At 40.5% G+C, this 25,632-nt stretch overlaps 3 protein-coding genes across 3 annotated transcripts; 1 reads left to right on the top strand and 2 right to left on the bottom strand.

Annotated features, from left to right (window-relative positions):
- The first annotated feature begins 217 nt into the window (after window positions 1-217).
- LOC145432936 (uncharacterized) lies at window positions 218-8,166 on the top strand. Its single transcript, XM_080309775.1, has 3 exons — window positions 218-4,293; window positions 4,864-5,054; window positions 6,963-8,166. Exons 1-3 carry the CDS (start codon window positions 1,807-1,809, stop codon window positions 7,204-7,206), a joined length of 2,922 nt encoding a protein of 973 aa, XP_080165901.1. The 5' UTR covers window positions 218-1,806; the 3' UTR covers window positions 7,207-8,166.
- A 3,476-nt stretch (window positions 8,167-11,642) lies between these two features.
- LOC145432938 (uncharacterized) lies at window positions 11,643-20,755 on the bottom strand. Its single transcript, XM_080309777.1, has 8 exons — window positions 20,022-20,755; window positions 17,659-17,857; window positions 16,335-16,441; window positions 14,856-15,029; window positions 13,268-13,320; window positions 12,786-12,928; window positions 12,533-12,627; window positions 11,643-12,102 (listed from the first exon to the last, which is right to left on the bottom strand). The coding sequence occupies exons 1-8, from the start codon at window positions 20,184-20,186 to the stop codon at window positions 11,980-11,982; spliced, it is 1,059 nt and encodes a 352-aa protein (XP_080165903.1). The 5' UTR covers window positions 20,187-20,755; the 3' UTR covers window positions 11,643-11,979.
- A 138-nt stretch (window positions 20,756-20,893) lies between these two features.
- LOC145432937 (uncharacterized) lies at window positions 20,894-23,116 on the bottom strand. The gene has a single exon (XM_080309776.1). It carries the CDS (start codon window positions 22,995-22,997, stop codon window positions 21,645-21,647), a length of 1,353 nt encoding a protein of 450 aa, XP_080165902.1. The 5' UTR covers window positions 22,998-23,116; the 3' UTR covers window positions 20,894-21,644.
- Between the last annotated feature and the right edge of the window lie 2,516 nt (window positions 23,117-25,632).

Here is a 25,632-nt window from a genome sequence, read left to right on the forward strand (position 1 = left end):
ATGCAAGGATTTCACAGAGATCCCCCTGTTACAGATACATTATAGATAACTAACCTAGTTATCTATAGATACATGCCGTACAAAAGAATGCCCTTGTTCACGTAAGGGAATGTGACCAATCAGGAACAGGACATAATGACGTTCCGCATCAACAACGCGCCATAATTCGCGAAAGTGGGATCGGCGCAAGATGGCGGACAGGCGTTGGAGCGTTTTAAAATTGTCATAAAAGTATTCAGGTTTAAAGACCGGCTGCAGTTCTTTTGTGTTAATTTCCGTTGATAAGATCATAAGTATTTCATGAAATTTCAGCTGTAAGTGAGGAGATTTGGCACTATAGTATGGATACCTAATGGTAGGCGGTGACGTGACGCCCCTCCACCTTGGCTGTCGCGACATTTCTACAAAAATAGTTGGGAAAAGCAGAAGTTAGAACAAGTTAGTACCGGACACATTTAGTCAGAGGATATTGCTTTGATTTTGGGGTCGGGGACATTATCTGTTTTGATTTCCAATCGTAGAGTATGGTAACAATGACTTGGGTGCAGTGCGGGCACGCGGCACGCCATTCACGCACACCTGGTCGACTTCGACAACTAGACAATTCGATTTGTCCGAATAGACGAATTAGAACGAAATGCCGGTAATCTAATTCTATTGTGATTTGTTTCTCTGATCTAATTTTATTTCCTAACTGATTTCTGTTTTCTCTGAAACTGGTATACTGGGTTGCTGGGAAACTGTTGGCCTATATGCGCAACTAGCCAAGCTTGCTTATGATAATGAGCTCTGATCTGATATGAAATGAACTTCATTTCCTAATTCGGAAATTAATTTAATGCCCGGATTTTTGCGAGTTCAGTGATCCTAATCCTTTAATATAATTAAAAAACTGTATGAAAATGCTGGATATTTTCCAGTTTAGAATATTTGATTTGTATCGTGAGACTGAACAATTTCAACAAAGCTTTCTGATGATATGTATTACTAGTTTACAATCCTGTAAACATCAGAAGATATCTTGTGCCAAGGCTTCACAAACTACGGCCGCGACCTCCGAAGGGGTCGTGTAAAGAATCTCTAATTCAATACCGTATGTTTATTTCAACACAAAATATTACCATACTTTGACACTTTGATCGTTTAATTTCGATAACTTTAAATCACTGAATATTATAAGTAATAAATAGCCTGTAATAAGGGCTGGCTATAATTGATTACCATCGTAAGAGTAGATGTGATGTGTAAAGTTCATATACCTATCTTCTATACCAGTGGTTCCCAAACTTGTGATGTCGGAGCCACATTTCAAATATCAATGTTTGTATGGGCCGCATACATCGCTAATCTGCGCCTATCAATGCCAAGATAAACCGATATAGAATCTATAGAAGTCTATGTGAATGCAGAGACGAAACAGAAAGGTCTATGACCAGCAGAACTCGAGATATATCATTGTCTGACGGGTATTCATCTATGCGTTTGACGATAGTCTGCAGGAATTCTATTATCCCGTTTTCAGAAGCGGCCTTGGACGGCTTTAAACACAACTAGTATCCCTCATTTTAGCATTCATATACGGAAATTGACTATACGTATTCATAGAAACAAACAACTGTCGTATACTATATTTTGTGGCATATTTAGGGGTCAATCAGAGCCCCAAGAAGGCTACCTTGTAGCCGCGGTAAATTATATTGCTTTCATTTTGTTCCACTTCTGGTAGGCAATATAACATTATTTATTCATAGGCAATGCTTACCTGAAAATATTCCCGTTTTCAACTACAACCGACGTTACTTCGCCATGTCTGCAACCCAAGAAAACGTCAATGAAAATGCAATGAAAGAGGGATCAACCACAAACAGAGAAAGGAAAAAAGACCTGATGTCCGTCATTGCAGCCTTATCTGCGGACACATCAAATTCACCAACTTCGTCAGAAATGAAAGAACCTTCTCCATCCATTTCATTGGTCGACACTGAAATCCTCCCTGCAGTCACTAATAGTGACAGCCCCATTCAGACTCCTATTTCTCAAAATGATCTAGACACCAGCAATTCCGACCAAAGTGGCGACGTAATGACTAATATCATCCACCTACTATATCAGGCTGCGTCTGGTAAACCAATGGTAAACAACGCACTTGGAAATGACGAAACAATTTTGAACATGCATCGACCTCTGCAAGGGCAGAAAGAAGCTTTAAAGCAGTTGATGACGTCGTACGCAAATGGCACCGATCAAGTGCGCAGGATTCTGTCGAGCGAAGTTAATATCATCTACGAATGTAAGCGTTGTCGTGGAATGTTCAGGTCTTTGCCGAACATAATTCGACACAAGCAAGATTATTGTACAAACGAAGGCTTGATGTCGTCTGTTCTCAACCGAGCTGCTAATAGTTCGAGAGAAGATGATGAGGCCTTTCAAAGAATACTTAACATCCTCCATCCTCCTGAACCAGAGCCTACTGTTGTATCTTTTGATGAACCGACTCAGTCTAATCAAACAACGCCTGAGTCTAGTCGTAAGTCTGTCGCGGCTATTCCTACCATGATTAAGCCCGTGATAACACAACGTTTTCCTGTTGAAATGGCCAGAGTCGTGACTACATCTTCATCTGTCATAAATCCCGTTCCGAAAGTGCGAGATTCCCCGTCAATGTCGCACTTAGGCAAGTTTTTTGTGGGCAAATCTAAATCTGGTGGTCACGAAATCGCAAAACCGTATTCCTGCCCTACGTGCAGGAAAAGGTTTGTAGAGAAGAAAAGTGTGAAGCGCCATTTGATAACGATACATGGCATGAGTGTAGTTGATGCGTATAAAGCCATGAACACTGCAGAAAACGCAGTATCTAAAGCTTTAGTGCCTATTTCATGCGCCACAACTAGTTCTCCATTTCAATCACGCAGCGGGCGTACTAGATCGCGACGTTCTGAGCCAAGCGATAACTTACTAAGTCAATGCGTGGAAGAAATTAACCTCGGCCCGAGCAGAAGGATTCACGTTCTCCCCCAAGAGTTTATTTTGAGCTCCGTGCAGTGTCCCGTATGCCACCAGGGTTTGTGCAGGAGGACGAACGTCCGCAGGCATTTGTTAGAGGCACACAATCTGATTATCAAAGGCGAAAAGAAATACTTCCAGCTGAAAGACATAGCCAGAAACACTACCTCAAACAGCCCGACTTTGAGAAGGTTACGACACCTGTTCACTGTGACCAACAGGAGCCCGACTTTGTCTGAAGAGCGAGCCAATTCTTTATCGCAACAAGCCAACTCTGCGAACGCAAGTCTTACGTCCTCGATGCAATCTGGTAGCGCGTCAGACACCGATGCAGATCAGAATCCGAACGGAACCAATATGTCAGGGCATGCTTTGAAATTGGAAAAAGTGCAGTTTGTAGAATCGGGCGCTACCAACTTATCAGCTAGTGAACAGATGCATGAGCTATCCGTCAATGGCCCTACCGCTGATGATGTCGGTCATGTAAATGAAAATGCTGACACTGATAAAAACAGCGTGGACAGTGGCAAGAAATCGTCTCAAGACTTGAATCAAGAAACGCTGCATGAAGACGACAATGCAGAGGAGCCGCCTCCTAAAAAATTGAGGCAATTAGCGCCGATGGTGACCAGAACTGGACGTACCGTGACTTCATTCAACGGAAAAGTGATTACAGGCACTAAGCAAGTGACTGGTAGCGGAAATTTACAAAAAATCACTCTGTCGCAAGTCACCTCGTTGAAAAGTAACGACAGAAACGGGACCGGGGTCAAAAATTTGATTATTCGCAGGATATCTTCGGACTCAACCACCGTGCCTACTACCACATCAAGTAACGGGCGTACTTTCATCAAAGTCGAGCTGCGTAATTCGCCGAGAGTGCAGCAACACGATTCCAAATCTATCTCTTCAAAAGCGACTGCTGAATACGACATCGGAAAGCTAAAGTGTTTCACATGCAATAAAAAATTCGCGACCCCCCCGGATATTAGAAGGCATCTTATCACGGTGCATTCGTTTACAACCGAAGAAGCTCTAGCCACGTGTTACGATTCTTCTAGCGTCGATTCAGCGGCGCAAGTAGCCGGGTTGAAACACGGTTTTGACATCACAAACGCAAAGTGCATGATTTGCAAGAGGTTTTACTTCTCGAGAGAGAATCTCTTAAGGCACTTGTCGAGGACGCATCATATGGAGCCGGATATACTGAAGGATTTGAAAGTGTCGTGTGGTTTGTTGACGTTGGTTGATGTAGAGAAGGCTGACTCTAAGCACGACGTCAAGTCAAAGGTAGCTATCAAATCATTTTGTTAATTACAAAATTTCTTCATTTTGGTCCCTGAACATATGACCGTACCGAAAGCGTGCAATATATAGGTAATTAAACATGTGCGTAATCAACAGAAAAAATGATGAGATAAGAGGAAACAGTAATCACCACAATTAGCATGCAAAACTTGAACATTATTGGAGCATGTTAGGGTTTGGGTTAAATTAGGGCTAAGATCAGATTAGGATTAAGATCAGGGTAAGGTTTAAACTTCTCACTCTCCCCTAGCTGTAAGTGTCGGCTTGATCAAGCCACTTTTTCGTTTCTTATAAGATGCCTTCATTTTACGCGTAATTTGAAGGGGCTTTTTGTGGTAGAGAACTTCAATTTACAATCGAGTAATATATTCATATTGAAACATGTTTCAACATCAATGTTTTTTAAAATTTTATTTTTCCGTTATGCTCAAAAACTTCTCACTCTATGAGATAAAATGTGTCTGCATACCAGACTGCCATCTACTCTAATATCAAGACTGAATTGTTGTTCATGTTGAGCTCCTTGTAAGGTGTATTCTTTATTCATTTCAGCCTCCAACGCAAGCTGTCAAAACGGAAAGCGCACCTCCCGAAAGCGCTTCCGCAGAAGCCGTGGATGCCGTGTCCTTCAAGGCGACGATCTCCGAGAAATGCACGAAGGAACAGGCTGCTGAAGCAATCAAGTTTTTTCCAAAGCACTATATCAATGCAAACACCCTTCGGTGCTCCAAATGCAAGCAAAGGTAATTTTCTTCATTACGTCTATTTTGTTGTTAGCTTACTATAAGGATGCAAAGATGATATTGGTGGTGTGTGTGTGAGTGTGAGAGTATTTATTGTAATCTGGTACCTGAGTGATTCGACTTGGAACCAATAAGAGTATCACTCATTAAGCCATGGTAACATACTAACAGTATTGATGATGTGGAAAGTTGGAATATGTACTGGTACCTTAATATGCGACTGCAATGAATATAGTGCAAGTTCTACACAGGGTTCTAATGACTCCGAGTCACAATTTTTTGGTGACTCGACTTGAATCAAGTCATTTTTTCAGATGTGTAAAATGACTCGAGACTAGGATAGCCAAGACAGACATTTCAGTGTAACTTCGACGAATAGTAAAGTTACCACACGGTTGATATTTCGTCTATCTGTCCTGATACTGGGAAAATAGGCCCAGAAACTGGTAATGAATGAGGAAAATTAGTAGCCTATATTATGAATGCGAGCCACTCGAGCAGAGTTAAAAAACGTGGGTTGAACCGGTTTGAACTCAAAACTAATGAACAGTGTACATAATGACTTAGGACTCGGACTCGCCCCCATACTCACTGACTCGGACTTGACTCGGTGCTGAATTGAAAATGACTCGACTTGACTCGTGTCAAAACTATAAAAGTGAGATTGACTTGTGAGTCGGAACCTTGTGACTGAGTTAGGACCCTGGTTCCACATCGCATTAAACGTGATTTGGTATTTTTTCGACCATACATAGTATGTTATTGCAGTTTGTGACAATGGTTGGGAGTGATCACGACTTCGCAGATATGTCATTTTCGCTAACGTGCGTAGATTTGTATTACATGTTTCGTATGCTGTAGTACGACCTGCGGTTTCAAGGCTACCACAGTAACAGTATCGGAGTTATAGTTTTTGTTGATACATTAACTCTTACTGGAAAGGAGCGTATATTTTCAATACTCGATAAAATCATTTATCAATACCCAACTCAAATCAATAGAATAGTACTCGATTCAGATTTAAGTAATCAAATCATTGTGCTCAGCCCGAACGGATATGAAACATATCAGTACCAGGGTTGTAACCTAGTCACAGAGGGTTCCGAGTCACAAGTCAATCCCACTTTTATAGTTTTGACTCGAGTCATTTTTAATTCACGACCGAGTAAGTCACTGTGTTGACTGCTTAGTTTCGTGTTGAAGTCTTGTTAAACCCACGTTTTATAACTCTGCTTGGTGATATCGAATGATTCGCATTGTGAATATACTAATTTCCCTCGCTTTTATCAGTTTTGGATCGCTTTTCCAAGTACCAGCACCAATAGGCGAAATACCAATGGTGCGATTGCTTTACTATTATTCGAAATGACAGCGAAATTTCGGTCTTGGCCGTCTGAGACTCTAGTCATATGTCTTGAAAAAAACTTTCTTCAGATTTCACTGGCTACTTGATAAAATTGTTAGGTTGGTTAAAATAACGCTGCACAGGTTGGTTAAAATAACGCTGCACACTAACTTTGGCTCAATTCCAACCACTAGAAGCGAAGTTATTGCAGTAGAAAAATTTGGATTCAAATAAAATAGTATTTACGGCGACTAACTCTTTAATTATTTATCATAAAATCGTGGAATTAGAAATTTTCCTACTGCAATAAATTCGCTTTTAGCGGTTGGAATTGAGCCAAAGTTGGCGTGCAACATTTTTTAACCAACCTAACAATTTTTTCAAGTAGCCAGTCAAATCTGAAGGAAAAGTGTTTTTTTTTAACAGCCCGTATGCGCAATGACTAAGTCCAAGTCGAGTCAATACACAGCCTGAGTCAAGTCGAGTCATCAGAAAATCGCGACTCGAGTCATTACAACCCTGATCGGTACTAGTAACTCATCGCTGTTAATACTGTACCGCAGATGCCAAAAGACCTGGGACCTGAAGGTACATCTCATGAAACATCTCGGTGTTGGCTTTTTAATGTGCAAGTTCTGCTCCGGTCCGAATCGTATGGCCAGCAGCAGAAGTTTGGACATGATCAAACATCTCCAGGACGCGCACGGGATGAACGTGCGCAATCGCGACCCCGTTTTGCAAGAGTGCAGGGTGAACTATCAGCATCTATGGGAAGCGTATAACATCCCGTTAGGAAAAATGCCGTAGAACATTGAGGGATGTTTCACATGCCCTGTGCGTTATACAGTACATGATGCTGCATAGACACTCGATATTAAAGAATAAAAAGACTAATTGGCGTTATATCTTTGCTCGATGACAGTTTGTGAGATTCAGTGCTGGAAATTACAGAATCTTGTTGCAACTGCCCTCGATCTATGATCAGCCGCTGACTGAATTTCAGATCTTCTAGATCAGGGGTTCTCAACCTTTTGAAGCAGTGTCCCACTCTGAAAATTTTGAAAAATCAATGGCCCCTATTTATTCTAGTTTCTGAAAAAATTGAACGTTATTTTAAGTGAAAACAAGATTTATACAGTAACTAGTAGCTAGAATGGTTAAATGATATAAATACAACTCGCAATAAGCATGATAGTACATCAATTAGTTTTAACATATGCAATGATGTTTCCAATTCTCTACTAGTTGCTGACGATTACCCCTGACGAGTGTCTGCCGAAACTATTCGGGTTCCTTTCAATATGAATACATTATTCAATTGTATATTGAAGTTCTGTACCTCCAAGAAGCTTTTCATGGCCCTCACCCTTGCAAAGGCTCATGGCCCCCGGGTTGGGAACCCCTGTGCCTGATATACAAATTGTTGCATGCCCATCTGTAGTTTTGCCAGCAGCATCAGTTTTTATGGGAAATATGTATTACGTTAACTGTTTCTCATTGATACTTACCGGTTTGATCGATATTAATCACGTTTGTTGTGGTTTTCTACCCAGGTTTCATGATAAATTTATGTACATGTTTTTGTTTCGAGTTTTTTGGGGAGGTATTCGGTGAAGCATGGACCGCGATTGTTGCCGGTATTTCTGAGGCGTCTCTTCAGACCGCGGATTCCAAGAATTGAATCGACCTGCCATCACGTCAGAAATGTAGCGTGCTAAAATTTCGTCCTCGAATATTCAGCCAATAAATGATCGATTTTTACAGTTATCCTGATATACTATAACCGACTATCGCAAGCCGATTTGAAAAATTGAATTTCAAGAGATTTAATTTAGACAGACAGAGAATTTATTGCTTGGTCAAAAATATGCATGAATTTGACTGGAGATGACAATCAGTGTCATCGTTTCAAAGCATCACAAGATTGCGAAACAAAAGAAAGGAACTTGTCAAAACTTGGAGTACTCTTTGAAATCACACGCCAGCCAGACCTATAGGCGATGTAGAAAGGAGGCATGCACAGTGCACACTGAATGAAAGTAAATAAGATAATATAAAAGAACAGGTGACAGCAAGAAGTGGTATGTGTCGGCAGGCGAGATCGATATGTCAGGTCGTGGTCCGGTAAACTTGAGGGTAACTAGCATTGATTCAGTAGAAATTGTTTATATTTCGACTTGAATGTGGATGCTCGACGAGTGTCGGATAGCAATTCAATTTATTATTAATTATCCCATCATTTCAAAACACCACAGGAATGCGATACAATGAAAAGATAGGCAGAGGTGGTCAAAGTAGTCACGAAAGATACTCAAGTAGAAGTAGCGACGAAAAAATCTACTCAAGTACGAGCAGAAGTACTTACACAAGCAACCTAAAACTACTTGAAGTAGAGGTAGAATTTACTGACTTTAAATCTACTCAAGTAAGTAAGTAGTTGTGAAAACGATCGTAATTCGTTCGCATGGATTGTCAAAAGCTGCAAATGGTGCTATGCGGAAGGCGTAGAGCGAGCTTGATTCATATTGATGCATCCCAGGTGTCAATTTTTGACAGAATAAGCAGTCGTCCACATCATGGGATGTAAATGATAGTATTGATATGGAAATGTGATACTAATCCTTTGTTTACCCGAACACCCCATTTTAGAGAATATCAGGGCAAGGCGCCCGCCCCCATATTACAAGGCCCCCATTTCAGTCGAAGAGCAATACGAAGAAGTTGTGTCAGATACCGCTTTAACACTTTGCGCGATTTGTATATGGTATTTTAAATATGGCAGATCTTAAAAATGCCATATAGTGTATAGCTTTATTTTCGAAAAATAGGCTATAAGGCATTACTACATTTCCTTTTATATTTTAACACGTAGCCTATGTTCTGCAGACAAAAGAACTGAAACTATAATTCGAACTCAACGTATAATAGTCGTAATTGAAAGAAAACTGCAAACACTACTTCTAAAAAGCGTACAATATATTTCATGTCTTTTGTCCAGAAAGTTTCACCGGTGGTCTGCTAAAACAGGTCTAAGGTTAACAAAGTCCAAGTCCCCTTTTCCAGATTAGGACACGTCATGGCCTGTTAGATTGCTAGATTGCCAAACGGTATACCTTCAAACGTTATGGCGGCCATATACTTGCTATGATGAAATATTTAATATAGGCAACAATGCGGTGTGAACGGAACCACGCAACCCGGTATCTAAATTATATTCTGCGATACTTTCGTTGAAACATATTTGTCACTCCAATAACTACTGTGCGCGAAGCGCGATGAAAAATCCGGGCCTTACATGACTTTTATGAAAACTAAATGTTGGTACTATACGTAAAGAAGTCCCCAAATTCCTTAGTCTACCTTTCTCATTGGGGGATTAAACTACTTCTACTTGACAAACTGAAAACGAAAAGTAAGTAAGTAGTTCACCAATTATTACGAAGTAGAAGTGAAAGTAGAAGTGAAAAAATATATAGGAGTAGAGGAAAACTACTTGAGTACTTCGAAAAAGTAGAAGTAGGCTACTTCGTTACTGACCACCTCTGATAAGGAGTCCAAACGACTTGGAGTAGTCTAGGAAACCAGATACACACTTGGGCCTAGGCGATGTAAATAAGAGGTACAGGCAATAGGCATGCACAGTGGACGGAAAGAAGTATGGAATAACATAAAATGACTAGCGATGAAAATGAACAACTCATGTGTCGATATGATCTGTAAAAGTAGAGTTACCATACGTCCTCTTTTAAGAGGATTTGTCCTCTTTTTTCAATAAATTGAAAGTGTCCTTGGAGGACACCTAAGACCTAAATGTTATCTTTTGGGGAATTTGTTCTCTTTTTTAGAAAAAAGTATTAAATTGTCATTAGAAGTCGACCTCGACGCAGCGTACGACATAGTTTCGTAAAAACGGGCAAAACGGAGGTCGAGTCCAAGTGATGACCATTTTTCAGCACCACAGACGTATCGTAAAAATGCGGGTAATTCGAAAATTAACCATAATCTTTTCCGGTATTTCTTCAGCCTTCAAAGTTTTTAAAAAGTGTCCTCTTTTTCGGTTCTCAAAATATGGTGATCCAATGTAAAAATCTTTATTACTCGTCAGTCGTCACCCACCACAGCAGCGGAGTAACTTCTAGGCTTAGCATTAAAAACTAAAAACGTTACGCAGTCTAAACTCATACACACTTTAGGAAGACAAGATAGCCTAATAGTGAAGAGTCCGGCTTCTATTGGCCGGTAGGTCGCGGGTTCGATCACCGGCCGGGTAAGGCCAAAGACCTGATTAGTAACACTCGCATCCATGACTTCCCCGCTTGACGCTCATGCATAACTGGGATAGCATGAAGGTGTAGTGCAAGACTTAGAAAGCCGTACAAGGCTATATCTGCACCTTCCCCGTCCAGAGGCATATGCTCATGCTCATCATGCACTCGCCGGCATGCATATGCACAGAACGTGTGTATGTGTGTCGTGGGTCGGTGTAGCCTATATGCCGCAAAAACATCAAGGACAAAATATGCTGTGTAATGGTTGTGCGTCCGGCTTCTCGGTCAGTAGGTCGTGGGCTCGATCCCCGGCTGCGTCGGACCAAAGACTCGAAAACTGGTATCCGCGGCTATCCTGCTAGGCGCTCAGCAATCACGGACAGCATTGAGGAGAAAAAACGGGGGTGCGGACTAGATGACCTTACTATAAAGGCCGTATCGCATCTCCGTCGTCAAAGCATCTCGATGGTGCAGGCGAAAAAGAATACCATATCTCTCTCTCTCTCTCTATTTAAGTGGTGCAAGCTCGCAAAATCTAATTTAGAACTTTGAAAAAGTAGAAGTACATACTGACATGTTGCGTTTTGGTGTCGCGACAGCAGTTGAATATATCCAATCCCTTCACTTTTTTTAAACAATTTATCGATATATTATTTTCGTTCTCATAATCTGTGCTTTCGAAACAGCACCACCATTCTTGATATCCGTGCTATCTTAGAGTACTGCCACTCAGCGTCAAACCCTAGGTACCGTTTTTTCGGGATGCCCTGCGTTTACTTTGTTCAGACGACTGGACTTCACTCGAGTCACGCTGCCAAATTCACTTGGCGTTTCAGAAATGTAGATGACTCGAAGCACCTCCTCCAAATAAATTGACCGCAAACGAAGTGATTAGAGCTCACGTTGTCCTGTGGATTTCTGTTCTATTACACTAAACTATATCGTCCTGATATTGTCTGAACTGGTATCATGAGCCATATTTAAACACATACTCTTCGCAAAAGGGTAAAAAGTAGTCTTGTGTCAAAAACTGGTAATTCAAAGCGGAAGCAGCCAGAAAACAATTGAGAAAGTAGGCAGAATCGATTTGAGTATTCCGAAAACTAATTTTACGGCGAGCATTTTAGTTCTTCAAAGCACTGGAAATCAGGTCGTAAAATAGAACTGGCAGAGCTCACAATAATACAAGTCAAAAGTCAAATGCAATGTGCAGTCAACCGAAATCTCATGGTCGCCTGTGTCATCTTCAACCAGCTTCGTCCGATTGCGTATCGAATGAGACGGAACAATTCGATCTCTCGCCAGCGGGGCCTCATGTCACTTTAAATGCGAGTAACGTTGAATCTTTGCAGCCGACGAGAAATGAGATGTCCTTTCCGTCGTTATATTCGCAGATTGCTGAAGCCCAGTCCGGCAGTTTACGCCTTGTCAAAACCTACGAAACCAAATGTCAATAATCGCGTATATATGCAAGTAAAATAGCATCTTCACATCTTGCTATTGCCCGAGAGTTGGACAACTAGAAAACTTTCATCTCTTCCATATTAGATTAAAATCATAACCACCGAATTTAAAATACTTGAAAATCAAAATAAATACCTAATTATAAAGAAATACATCAAAAATAAAGTTTGGTTTATATCAAATCAGAGTTCGTTATCGTACGCATAAGAATAGTAAATGTCTGTACCGCAGGCTTAGCTCCTTTCACACTAAAAAGGTTTGTAGCATTCTCAGGAAAACCGGAAATTCGATTAGAATGGGAGCATAAAACAGCTTGCATCACAAGTCAGATTACGATTAAAGGACAGCATAGGAAAACATTACATCAGTATCCAGTATGAAAATCGACATTAAAATCCCACCTTGCCCTCTCTCAGAAGGATGAACGCAGGAAAATGACCCGTGCACAGTAGAATATCCAATTTTTCGGTGACTGCTTTATCGTGACTCCCCAAACCTAGAAAAAAAAGCAAGGAAACGTTGATATCAATAGAATATCCACAGAAACATTACACCCTTGGAGGTACACAACTTCAATAGACAGTTGAATAACATATTCATATTGAAATGAACCCGAATATTTTCATCAATATCACTATCAAAAAGTCTGCTTACTTGTAGAGTCGCCCATCGGTGGCAATCTCCTAAGCTCTGTAATGGGATGGCCGACATCCGCGAATTGACTGCTGATTTGAACTTCAAAGTCCACACAAATCCATATCGTACCGTCGTCGCAACCCAGAGCAATTTGAGTCAAGCTGTGTCAATATGATTGGCTATGATTGATACCACGGAGAGGGGGGAGGGGAGCGAGTTGCTAAAATTTTCAGCCTTTTCAAAATAGATTAGAACTAGAATTACTGAATTCCTCAAGACTTGGAAATTTAATTATCAGAATTAAAAAGTGATACAAATATCAAATCAAAATTCATACTCATAAGTTGGAGAATGGCAATGTCTGTACACCTAGCTCGGCTTGTTTCGCACTATACACTTCTGTCGCGCTTTCAAGAAAACCAGATATCCGATCAGAAATTGAGCGAGAAGTGGCTGGGGAGTTAACTTATGATAGCATGCACGAATACGAACACACTCACTTTTCATCGGGGTCCGATACTTCATCAAAATGAAGAAAATATCCAGTACACATCTGAAAACAAAGTAGGTTTTCTTGAATCGGTAACGGCTAGAACAGGGGTTCTCAAAGGGTGGGCCACAGGAGCATTTGAGGTGGGCCACAAAGCTATTTAAAAAATTTTAGAATTAATACAAGTTTAGTTATATTTGTTATGTTAATCGCTAAAGATATATTCATATTATCTAATTATGTGTAGTCTACGTAAAGCTTGTCATCTGACTCTGATGAGACGTAGTGTGGCACGTATGGATTCAGCATGTACAAGTCGAAAACGATAGGTAGAAACGACGGCTTTTTCCGCTGGCTATGACAACCTACGGCTAACAGCAACTATAATAATTTCAAGTATATAATAACTGGAAAGCAATGCTGAAGTAACCAAGCATTCCGGCAGGGTCATATGTCGTTGAAAGGGGTGTGCAATAAACTCGGAATGAAGTGTAATTGATGTATAGATTTACTGTACATATGCAAGTCGTATTATTGTAAGATAAAAATAGCCATAATTGCAAATTATTAGCAACTTCTGGTGGAGATATACTGCACCACCGCAACGAATCATAATGGATTGAGGATTTAGCGGAGCGCATTAATCTTTGGAGTCGGTTTAAAATTTCCGCCCTGGAAATCATTGTACATAATATAAGAGTCACACGAATTGATTGTATCATAGGATTGAATATTCTGACATTTACAGAAATAGGCATATCGGCGCTGTCAATTACCACGCATTTAACAGGATTATGACTCCAAGATAAGAGGTGGGCCACAGTACATTTTCAAACCGGAAAATGGAACACGGCCAAGAAAGGGCTGAGAACCCCTGGGCTAGAATTATCACGTCGCCAACATCTTGCAAATCGAAATCAGGAAAAAATAAGACTGCATGTAAGAGGTAAGAGGTATAGCAGGGTCACCAATGCGGTGCTAGTTTCAAATTCAGATTTGAGATACGAGCATGAGCTTGGAAAAACTTCGGACCAACGAAAAATTTTACTCGTTTTTAGGTGTGTTGATCATCACGTCACGTCAACTTATTAGTGTCATCCGATGGTTGATGATTCACAATGAGTAGACAATAAGTCATCTACAACAGTGAGCCTGTAAAGTAGGCTACAAGCTGTGTAAAATATCAAATGATAAGTTCACCGACAGTGCAACCTCTAAGACACCAACGAAATGCAGTTTCCAAAAACGAACTTTGCGTACAAGTTTGACAACTTTTTGACCTAATGCTACAATTTTGACCAAATTTTGTCATTTTGCATTGGTCACAAAGATCCAACTCGAAATTTCAAAAGTAGCCATCTCTGAAAGTATACCACCCACCAATCGAATCTACTTGCTGAAATTACTTATTTGAATACTTTTCACACCTATATTGTACTTCAACTTAATGTAGCTTTGACATGTCCTCGAAATTGCTACTTCTCCTTGTAGTTGCGCAGTAATTTACAGTTATATCTATTTCCACTAGAGCAGCAGCGCTGATTACTTTGATCACCTCTGATTACATAGAGTCGAAAAAATAGAAGTGAAAAACTAACAGATTTAACAATCGAAGGCGTCTTGATCGACAGCAGAGTTCTCCCATTCCTTATAAAGTGAAGGTTCTTGCTACTGTCAGCAACAATCACGTAGTCCACAGCCGGGCACGAATCTGCAGCGATAGCGGTGGCGAGAATACAAGTAACGGACACAGTTGCCTGGAGACATTCAATCTGCAACGAAAATATGGTATACTTGGTATATGATAAATTTGGAATAGACCACCACTGCCAATACTGCAGGGTCGTAACCAACTCACAAGGCTCCGTGTCACAAGTCAATCTCACTTTTAGAGTTTTGACTCGAATCGAGTCATTTTCAAATGACCACCGAGTCAAGTCCGAGTCCAAGTCAGCAAGCAGAGGGTCGAGTCTGAGTCATGGTATTATGACTCGAGTCCGAGTCATTGTGTTGACTGCTCAGTTTCCAGTTAAAGTCTAGTTAAAGCCGCTTTTTATAACTCTGTTTGGTGATATCGAATGGTTCGCATTTATACTATATTATTTTCCCCACTTTTAGCAGTTTCTGGTCGCATTTTCGAGTACCAGTACCGATAGTCGAAATCCCAATAGTGTGGTTACTTTACTATTCTTCGAGATTACAACGAAATGTCGATCTTGGCTGTCTGAGTCTCGAGTCCTATGACTTGGTTCGAGTCATGCGCAATGACTCGAGTCCAAATCGCCTCAATACACAGATTGACTTGAGTCGAGTCATTTCCGTATTTTGAGAAATGACTCGAGTCAAGTCGAGTCATCGGAAAATCGTGACTCGAGTCAAACTCGAGTCGAGTCATGACCCGAGTCATCACAACCCTGCAATACAGTAAACATATTATTCTTGTGCATAAGTGCTCTAGTATTGCAGAGATTTTTCAAAATTACATCAGAATCATAATTGCCGAATACGCAAACAATTGAAAATTGAAATAAATTCCGAGTCAGAAATAAGACAGATGTCAAGTTCAGCGAATATTAAATCAGGGCTGTAGTGACTCGAGTCACGATTTTCTGATGACTCGACGTGAGTCATTTTCTTTAAACACAGAAATGACTCAACATGACCCGAGTCAATTTGTGTATTGACTCGACTTGGACTCATATGACTCGGGACTCGAAAGGCCAGGACCGACTCGAATCGTAATACCACGACTCAAGACTCGGCCCTCTGCTCGATGATCTGGACTCGGACTTGACTCGGCGGTGAATTGAAAATGACTTGAGTTGAATTGAGTCAAAACTATAATAGTGAGATTGACTCGTGACTCGGAGCCTTGCGACTTGGTTACAACCCTATAACAAATCAGAGAATGCACTGCATCATTCTCCTGTAGGATTTTCAGGAAAAATAGTAATGAGATCAGAATTGGATCACAGCGTAGTAATATTCCCAGATTACATTACCGGCTTTCCGCTCTAATCAGTCTAAATTTGACAACAAGAATGATCTAATTGTCCAAGTCTGCTAGTATGACGTACATTTCTGGAACCGATGTCTTGCAGCCTGATCTTCCAATTGTCATTAAACGCGTTGAAGCAATTCACCATACCGTCCTCGTTGCCGGTAATGATAGACAGATGACCAACTGTCAGACAAATGCAGGTTGAACGAAATTAGCCATATACCTAATTTGTTACGTCAGATTATGTGCTACGATTGTTGATTTACAATGTCCTTTTTAATTCCCTACGAGTTGCTGACGATTACCCATGACGAGTGTCAGCCGAAAATATTCGGGTTTATTTCGATATGGATATACTATTCAATTGTATACCTAATTGTGTAACAGAACTTCTAAATTCTGATGTGTTCGCATTCAAGACCAAACTACAAGTCGCTATATAGCACCAGAGCACAGAGGTGGTCAGTGACGAGATACTTCTACTTTTCAAAGTACTCAAAGCAGGTTTTATCTGCTTGCACTACTTACTCAAGTGGTTATGATTTAAGACTACTTCCCCTTAACAATTTTCAGTTTTGGTAAAACTAGGCCTAAAATAATTACTTTATTACATACTTGGACATCGCTACATTGTTACATATACGTCTACTCGTATACCAACTATGAATACTTTGATCAACTTCACTCTGAACAGGTTTATTCAGACAGATAAAAGACAGTTTCCGGCCTAATTTGTCTCGTGTGATATGACTTGGTAGAGTCATACGTACCGACTCGTGTAGGCCACAAGTCGAGTCCATGCGCAAAGTGACTGAAGTCATTGTAACCCGGGTGAGTAGTTCAAGTTGTGTATTTTGAAAAGTAAGTTCTAGTCGTGTAATGCGTGTCCGGTATGGTGAAAAGTGAATAGTTCTAATTCAAGTTGAATATTTTGAAAAGCGAGTAGTTCCAGTTCTAATTCTACTATTGGATTTTGAAAAATGGATAGTTTTGATTCTAGTTGCGAGTTTTCGAAAGAGAGAAGTTGTAGTTCTAGCGTGAACCGTGAAAAGTGAGTAATTCTAGTTCTAGTTGTGAATTTTCAAAAGAGAGTAGCTCCAGTTCTAATTCTATAGTTACGAGTTTTGAAACTCAGTAGTTTGTAAGTGTCTAACTAGGGTGGGGCAAGTACAATGCCATCGTATTAAAGATTATTTGGTATTTTTTTTCGACCATGTCGATTTCATTGCACTTTGTGATATATGTTATATTCGGCACGCTATAAATTATTATATTAGTATCAATATTTCAGTAACCGAGAAATGATCTCTCACTAGTTCACTTGCACCATTAAAAGTAATACTGTATTCGGATTTGAGTGCTCGAATCATTGCGCCTAGCCCTAGCAGTAAGTCACTTACGTTCGGTTTCGTGGATTTGCAGATCCGAGATTCCGGCCGGTTTCTGCAACATTGTCCTCATGAAAATTTGTCCGTTACAGAACACAGTGACGGAACCTCGGGAATCTGCTGCGATCAGGTCTTGCGATTTCAAACGAATGATGTCGTGCAGACGAAGATGAAATATCGGACCGCATTTTGTCTCCAGACTTCTAACTGGCTGAAAGGTCAAAGGTCACAATATCACCAATCACCATGACACATTGCTTGATTCATACCTATTTGTGTTTATCCTGACTTTATTAATTATTAATTACCGGTAATCATGGATTAAATTTTATTCAATTGATGTGCTGTGATTCAAACCAATACGCTATGGATACACGGGTTGTAACCAAGCCGCAAGGTTCCGAGTCACAAGTCAATTCGACTTTTATAGTTTCGACTCAAGTCAAGTCGAGTCATTTTCAATTCACCACCGAATCAAGTCAGGGCACACCGGATCGAGTCTGAGCCATGCTGTTAAGACTCAAGTCCGAGTTCAAGTCATTTTGTTAAGGCTACTCTTCAGTATCGATTTCAAGTCAGGTTCAACTCACTTCTGTGAAGCTCTTGTGGGATATCGAAGGCCTTGGATAAAGCCTACTCCTTTTTCTCACTTTAAACATGTTTCTTCAAACAGGTAAAAGACGGTTTCTTGGCCTATTTTTAAATTATGAATAAGATATGAATAAGTCATATAGAATGAGTCGAGTCATGCGCTAGCCATTTTATGTTAGGCATATCCCTTAGGTCAGTGGTTCTCGAACTTCTTCAGACACGCCCCCCTTTTTGTTGATAAAATATTTCGCGCCTTTCCTCATTGCGGTATCACAAAATATCCAAGAGAACAATCAGAATTCCAGCAATCCCAACAGAAAGTTTGATGGCATTGAAGGTTATAGCTGTTCATGAGTAGGGCTGGGCAAAATCGAATACTTGAGTGATTCGATTCTGAATCACGCAATATGCTTCGAGTCGAGTCGAGTAATCGAGTATCACTCATTATGACGTCATAACAGAATGTAATACGTCAAAGTTCAAATATGTATCGTTTATGCCACCAAAAAGAATATGATGACTGTTATCCATCTCATAAACGATAATTTGGTATTTTTTCAACCATACCGATTTCATTCCACTTGGTGACAATGTTGTGGGATAATCATGACTTCGGAAATGTGCTACGTCCGGTAACCTTCGTAGCTTTGTACTATATGTTGCGTATGCTACGATACCACCAATCACGGTTTCATGGCTTCAACGGTCAAAATTAGTATCGCAACTATAATTCTCGTTGATAAATTAACTTTTAAGTAGTGAGAAGCTTATAATTTCAGTACTCGAAAAAATAGTCTTTTACTACTCGACTCGAATCATTAAAATTATTACTCGATTCAGATTCGAGTACTCGAATCATTGTGCCCGGCCCTATTCATGAGAGAATTCTCAAATATGAAATTCGGAAACTAGACAGAGCAATAATCATAAGGTAGAGGTAAATCGCTCAAAACGCGAAAAAAATTTCAGTTAACCGCGGCTTTGCGCCCTCTTCAGGTGCTTCCGCGCCCCCCAGTTGGAGAACCACTGCCTTAGGTCTATTTCTTTCCATCCTGTGTGCATGCCTCTTATTTTTATCACCTAGGCCCAGGTGGGTGTCTGATTTCAAAGACAACTGCAAGTCGTTTTGAACCTTCTCTTTTCATTGTAACGCAGTCTTGCAGTGTTTTCAAACCGATACTGGACTACTTACAATTTTTAAGCTAGAGATTTCATCAGGACAGCGGAATTGAATTTACTACCAATAGCGCAACAAGATAGGGCAGAAACGAAGACTACTTCTACTTTTTTCTGACTACTCCGAGATTTTGTCTACTTGTAGCCTACGGCTTACTCAAATGGTTGTTTCTAGACTACATCCACTTCTACAGTTTTATTAGGTGAAACTGTTTACATTATTACATCAAGAAAAGTTAAAAGTTGTTTTTGGATTCACTTCTTCGCGTGAAACTGTCATGACACCCGGGCAAAAGAGCCTACACCCTGCTATTTCATAAGTGGCCACCTTCCATTGTAGCTGCTAAAATTAAACCAAATCTACCTTTGAAAGTAGCCTACGTGTTCGAGTACTTTTCAAAATTTCATTCTCTAATTCTACTCGGAGTAGTTTTGACATTGAAATAGCTACTTCTACTTGCAATTCAATCAAATTTACGGTGTTAACTTCTATTATACTACTACAGCAGTGGAAAGGCCGACTACTTCCACCATCTCTGCTGAGCATAACACCATGTCGTAGATTACTCATAATACAAGGACTTTTTTCACCGTTAGGCCTCCCTTACCTGTATTTCCTTGGCTCTTCTAGTGGGCGTTTCATAGACTTGTATGACGCCGTCTTCTCCTCCAGTCACAATGAAATAAGGATCCTCTTGAAAAAGTTTGCCATAGGTCAAAGTCAGGAATGGCCTACTGGTTTTTGTCTCCCACAATACCTCAGCCTGAACCATAGCCTTCCGACACTGAAATAAAGTATATCTCGCTGGAAATGAAGAGAATACCACACATTCACATTAATAACATTCTCAAAGTCAGTGTAGAATTTGGTATGAGTGTTAACAACCTTTACACAGTACAGGCAATAGGCATAAAGCAGCATGTTCAATGACTATATAAGTGTTTTTTAGAGGTTCGTAAGACAATAATAGTGGTGGTATCATTGGATATGAATCTCAATCACTATTAAACTATTTTTAAAAAATGTGAAATGATTTGAATGATTAGCAATCAATGATGCTATCAAACCCTACCGTCAATCTGGGGTAAAGTAGATTGGAAAATGTATTGTAAATTTCGTTTCAGCATTATCGTAGCACTGATTTTTAATAAATAACAGATATATGGAAACTCGAATACTCTTGAAATGTCATATGTAACAAAAATAACATCTTGTGAGAAACATTAGGGCAGACTTCATTCTGCTGTTCGTCTACTCGAGCCATTAACTCAACTGAGGGTTCAATGCCAACTATAAAACCTGCAAGCCGTCAACTCAAGGCCATCCTATTCAGAAAACAATATCCAGATATTTTAGGACTACCATTACGAAATGCTATCCCATATCTGTAGTATATGTCCTGAGGAATGCTGCCAATAGTGGCCATGAACACAGCGAACCAACCTGTCTCGATAGTCGTTACAAAACATCAACACACGACAGCCTAGAAATGGTATTTAATGGAAAATGCCACTATGAAACGCAATATAGATACTCTCAAGTAGCTCCTTCCATCTACGTAGATGCAGAACAGAGATAGGCTGGTTGATAGTTGCAAAACTCAACATATTAGGCATCAGTATCCAAGAAAAACTGATATTGTTGCAGTGCAGAAAAATGTTAATTTATAGTTGGAAAACGCAGAACATGTAAGGCATCAGTAATAACTAATCACACCTGATATTAAAGTTGTTTCAATGCGGAAATAGGCTAATAGAGAATTGGTAAGCACATACCAGTATCCGAGACTAACCCTCGATTTCTATTATGACATTGATGAGAGGTTCTCAACCTGGGGCCATGAGCTATTTTCAGAAAGTCATGAAAAATTCGACAAATATTTTTTGAAATATAGATACCATCTCTAAATCTACTCTATAACCTCACAGATTATTTCATTCCGACGAAAACGATGTTTATTACTTTCTTCCAAGGGTTGGACAATTGATTTTTAAAGGGGGTCAAGGGTTGGGAAGCTCTGCCGTAGCAGAACAGAAATAGGCTCAACGCAGAACATATTATCCAATTTTAGATTGTCAACCACAGGTAAATATAGAACAAAAACACGCTCACAATGCAGCTATATATCATTACAGGTCATTTTGTTCTTACATAAAGTACAAAAAACATATTCAATCCTAGGGTAGATGGCAAACCAGGCTTCAATCATCAATCAACCTCAAACTTTAGATTACATTTCCTGCGCGCCGATACTTTGTTGAAGATATTCTTTATACAACGCTTCTTTTTTACTTTTAACCTTCGATTGCACGTATTCCCGCCTTTCCAACAAGGACTTTTTCAACCGTCTTCCGAGCGTGGGCCTTGTTTTTGAGGACAAATGAGCCAGAAGCAGTAGAATCAACGTGAGAACCGCCACACCGCCGAGGAAATGCCAATGATACGTCTTCGGGACAGCGGTCCATATCGAGGAAACGGGTGAAGTGTAATGACGCAGGTTGGCGGTGCCGACTTTGCCGAGAGTTGAATGGAGGATATCATCCGACAAGCCAACGGCAAGGAAGTTAGCCAGAAACACCATCGGTACGAACAATCCGAACATAAAGAACAGACAACGGCGGCTTTTTGCTCTCAAATTATAGGATCTTGCTTCATCGTCAATGCGTAGTTTCTCATTGATAGCGTCAGCGATTTCAGTGCAGTCTTTTTCGAGCTGGTTCAAAGTATTTTGAATAGTGGCGTTGATGGTTTTTTCGATTTCCTTGCAAACCTCTTCAATTTGATTCACACAGCGACTTTGTTTACCCAACGTAGGTACATAGATTGTTGGCATTTCAAACCCGGTTCTATTCAAATTAGGTCTTTTACACAATTCTTGTACGATTTGCATCATAACCCGCTGACGATCGCTTTCATGACCAGCCTCGTCTGCCTTGCTGAGATAAAACTTCATTCTCTCAGCGTGTTTATCGCATAAATTTTCGACAATATTAAGTGTACGCTTGCACAGAGCTTGACCGATCGGATCGAAGAACACAAATATCAAATCGGCTATGTTGTTACCGAGCCATAAGATAGATTCGTTTACGTCGAAAGGATATTTCATATCACCATCGACAAGGCCTGGAGTATCAATGAAAGTTACCAGGCTGAATTTTTTCTGCTTCGAAGTTGATATCTCCGTTCCGATGTAATCAATTACGCCTTTCATGTCTTGAAGAGGTTTCAAGTGCTGGTATAAATGCATGGTCGCGTTTCCAGTCAAGGATTCTCTCTTACGGCCACTGGTGACTATAGTAAAGCCTTGCGTTTCGATAGCTACGCCTGTTCTTTGAACGTGTTCTTCTACGTACCAGTTGATAAAAGTGCTTTTGCCGGCGGAGTGATTACCTATCAGCAGCACTGTGATCTTTTTACGCGGTTCCAAAAGTTTGATGTCGAGGCTTTTCGCGATTTCGATCAGTCCGGTGGTTTCCTCCACGTATAAACGGTTGCATTCTTGCAGGATTTTTTCGTTCGCGGATAGTGTCGAGCTCGCTAATGCAGCAGAGCCACGAGCTTTGCCTTTGAGTTTTTCAGGCATTTCTCAGCTGTTTGCTTTGAGACCGTTGAGAGCAAAATAAATTACGCGAAAGCTGCAAACGAAAAAGGACCAAGCGACAGACTCGCAAAGATTGTGCAAGTGATGACGTACACGAGTCACTTTTGAGTCGACTTTCAATCAAATATGCACTGAGGCGTGCTACCGTGATGTCGTACAGCATAAATATAAGGTTCGGTTTGCGTTCGGTGTATTGCAACTTTTGTCAGTTCAATACACCACATAAATTGCGATACAATGAAAAATATTGGAAAAGGTGTCGAAACGTATTGGAGTAGTCTTTGGAATCAGACACCCAACTAGGCCCAGACCAGTGGTTCCCAATCTTTTTCATCTCGTGGACCCCTTCGCCGACATTTAAGCCAAAATCCCCACCCCCCAGAAGAAATCAGCCCGATGAGTAAAAGAGGTCAATTTTTCGCGCCAACACCCGAGAAATAAGACAGGCGCTACAATGTTTGTTTGAAGCAATGCCGCAACAAAATTCTGTCGACCTACAAAAAACATTGGTCTTGCAGTAGTCTTTGGAATTAGACACCCACCTTGGTCTCGGCTTCAGAATATCTAGCCTGTTGAAGTGTTCGAGGTAACGAGAACTCCTAATCGTCATCTGACTCGCTTAAGTACTGTCTCATGAAGGCCTGCATAGGAAGTGGGCCTGTTTTTACTATTTATCTCGTGGATTGGATTCATACTATAGGTATCCCTCAAGATTACATGGACCCCGATCTGAAATATCCACTTCTATACCGACACATATGCCACATCCACATTCATTTTTATCGCTACTCTTTTCATGTTATCCTTTATTTCTTTTCATACGATGTGCATGCCCTTTATGCTCCAGGGAAGTGGTCCCCAAAATTTTTGTGGTCGCGGCCCAATTTCGGATTTCAAAATGTTTAGTGACCCACCTCTAAATTTAGTAGGGTGATTTCTCCGGAAATTGGGGGAAGCTAATCCCTGAGTAAAGAGTCAGCAGCCCTGGGTCTCCTAAAAGAAGAAAACGACCTTCCGATTGAAAACCACTGCTCTGTCGTGAATAAGGGTTGCAACGCTCTGCTATATATCCGCTATGGAACAACAATACCACATCACGTGACTTATATTCACCCTTGGAATAAACGCAATAACCAAGCGTAGGGTTACCATACGCCCTCTTTTAAAATAGGGTTATCATACTTTGGAATCGGGAAAGGAGGACACTTTTTCAAAATTTTCAGACATAGAATTGTGGAGTAAAATTCGGAAAAGGTGGTAAATATTTCCCGACTTTGGGGTTGGGTGATTAAAAAACTTTGCGGCTCAGCTCCCGAAGTAGCCGCCGGCGCGTTACTTCAGTGCTGATTTACTGTAGCTCAGTGGAATTGTTCTCTTTTGTGACTTGTTTGAAAATTTCCTCTGAGGTCGCCCAGATGTCATATTTTTTGAGAATTCTTCATGTATTATCGGTCCCACTATCTCATCGATAGGCTACCACATCACCCCTCCGTGAAAATGGAAGTGAGAGGAGTGAGTTATAGGAAATCAGCACTCAAGTAACCGTCCGACGGGTCTTTCGGTAAGTCAGTCAGGAAGACGACCTTTTTTAGTCAACCAACTACAAAATCGAAGTAAATTTACCAAATTTTCCGCATTTTTTCCGGTATTGTAAGTCTGAAAATTTTGAAAAAATGCCCTCTTTTCAGATTCCCAAATTACGGTAACCCTAACCAAGCGCATATCGCGTATTGATTTAGGAAGAGACACATGTGTAATACAAAATATATCTGGAAAGGGCAATGGTCGTCTGATGTTGAACTGCTGGTAATCACTCGTCAGGATTCCAGTGTTGGGATCAAAGTCACTACCTTCGAGTCACGAGTCATCTCGATTCATTGCACATTTTGACGCGAGTCAAGTCATGTCGATAGATTTTGTACGGTGGCTCGAATCAAGTCAAGTCACGAGTCAAGTCACCATTTAAGTTATTTTTAATTTTCGAAATGCGTGGCATGATTCAAAGTCGAGTCATTTTCCTAGCTGTTTCAAACACAGATTGGGTGGGAATTCATTGTGAATCGAGAAACGAATATAGAGGTAAATCTAAGCGAAGCAGCGCTATATCGCCCAAGCGTAGGACTTATAGGGTTGCAGTTGAAACAAAAATCAATTTAAAACATACATGTTAAAAACAAGGCCCCACTTCACAAACCGACCGTGTATTATGAATTGGCGAGTTGCGACTGCCAAGGCGGGCTAACATGCAGATTGCAGTGCAGAGCAAATGCATTCTTTCGATGATTTAGCTCTTATGTATGTGACTGGCAGATCCATTTTACATACCGAATGCAAGTTGTGAATTTGTAGTATAGGCTGCTTTCTTTCGTAGCCTACGTGCGAAAGATGCTGATGAGCTTTGAAGTAACACAAATCGTCAATTCATTAAGCTATACCATTTTGGGTTTATATATTTGTAACTCCGACTCCATGGGAGTCTGTGCCTCACCAACCATGAGCCTCACCGCGGTTCTATACCAACACCGAGAAAACCGTTGAAAAACCCAAGAATGGAAATTACCGAGAATGCCATTACCGAGAATGGCTAATGCCGAGAATCTAACTTACTGAGACGGAC

The sequence above is a fragment of the Botryllus schlosseri genome, chromosome 2 (genome assembly GCF_051294905.1).
Source record: "Botryllus schlosseri isolate E-star chromosome 2, Bs_hap1, whole genome shotgun sequence".
Classification (NCBI taxonomy): Eukaryota; Metazoa; Chordata; class Ascidiacea; order Stolidobranchia; family Styelidae; genus Botryllus; species Botryllus schlosseri.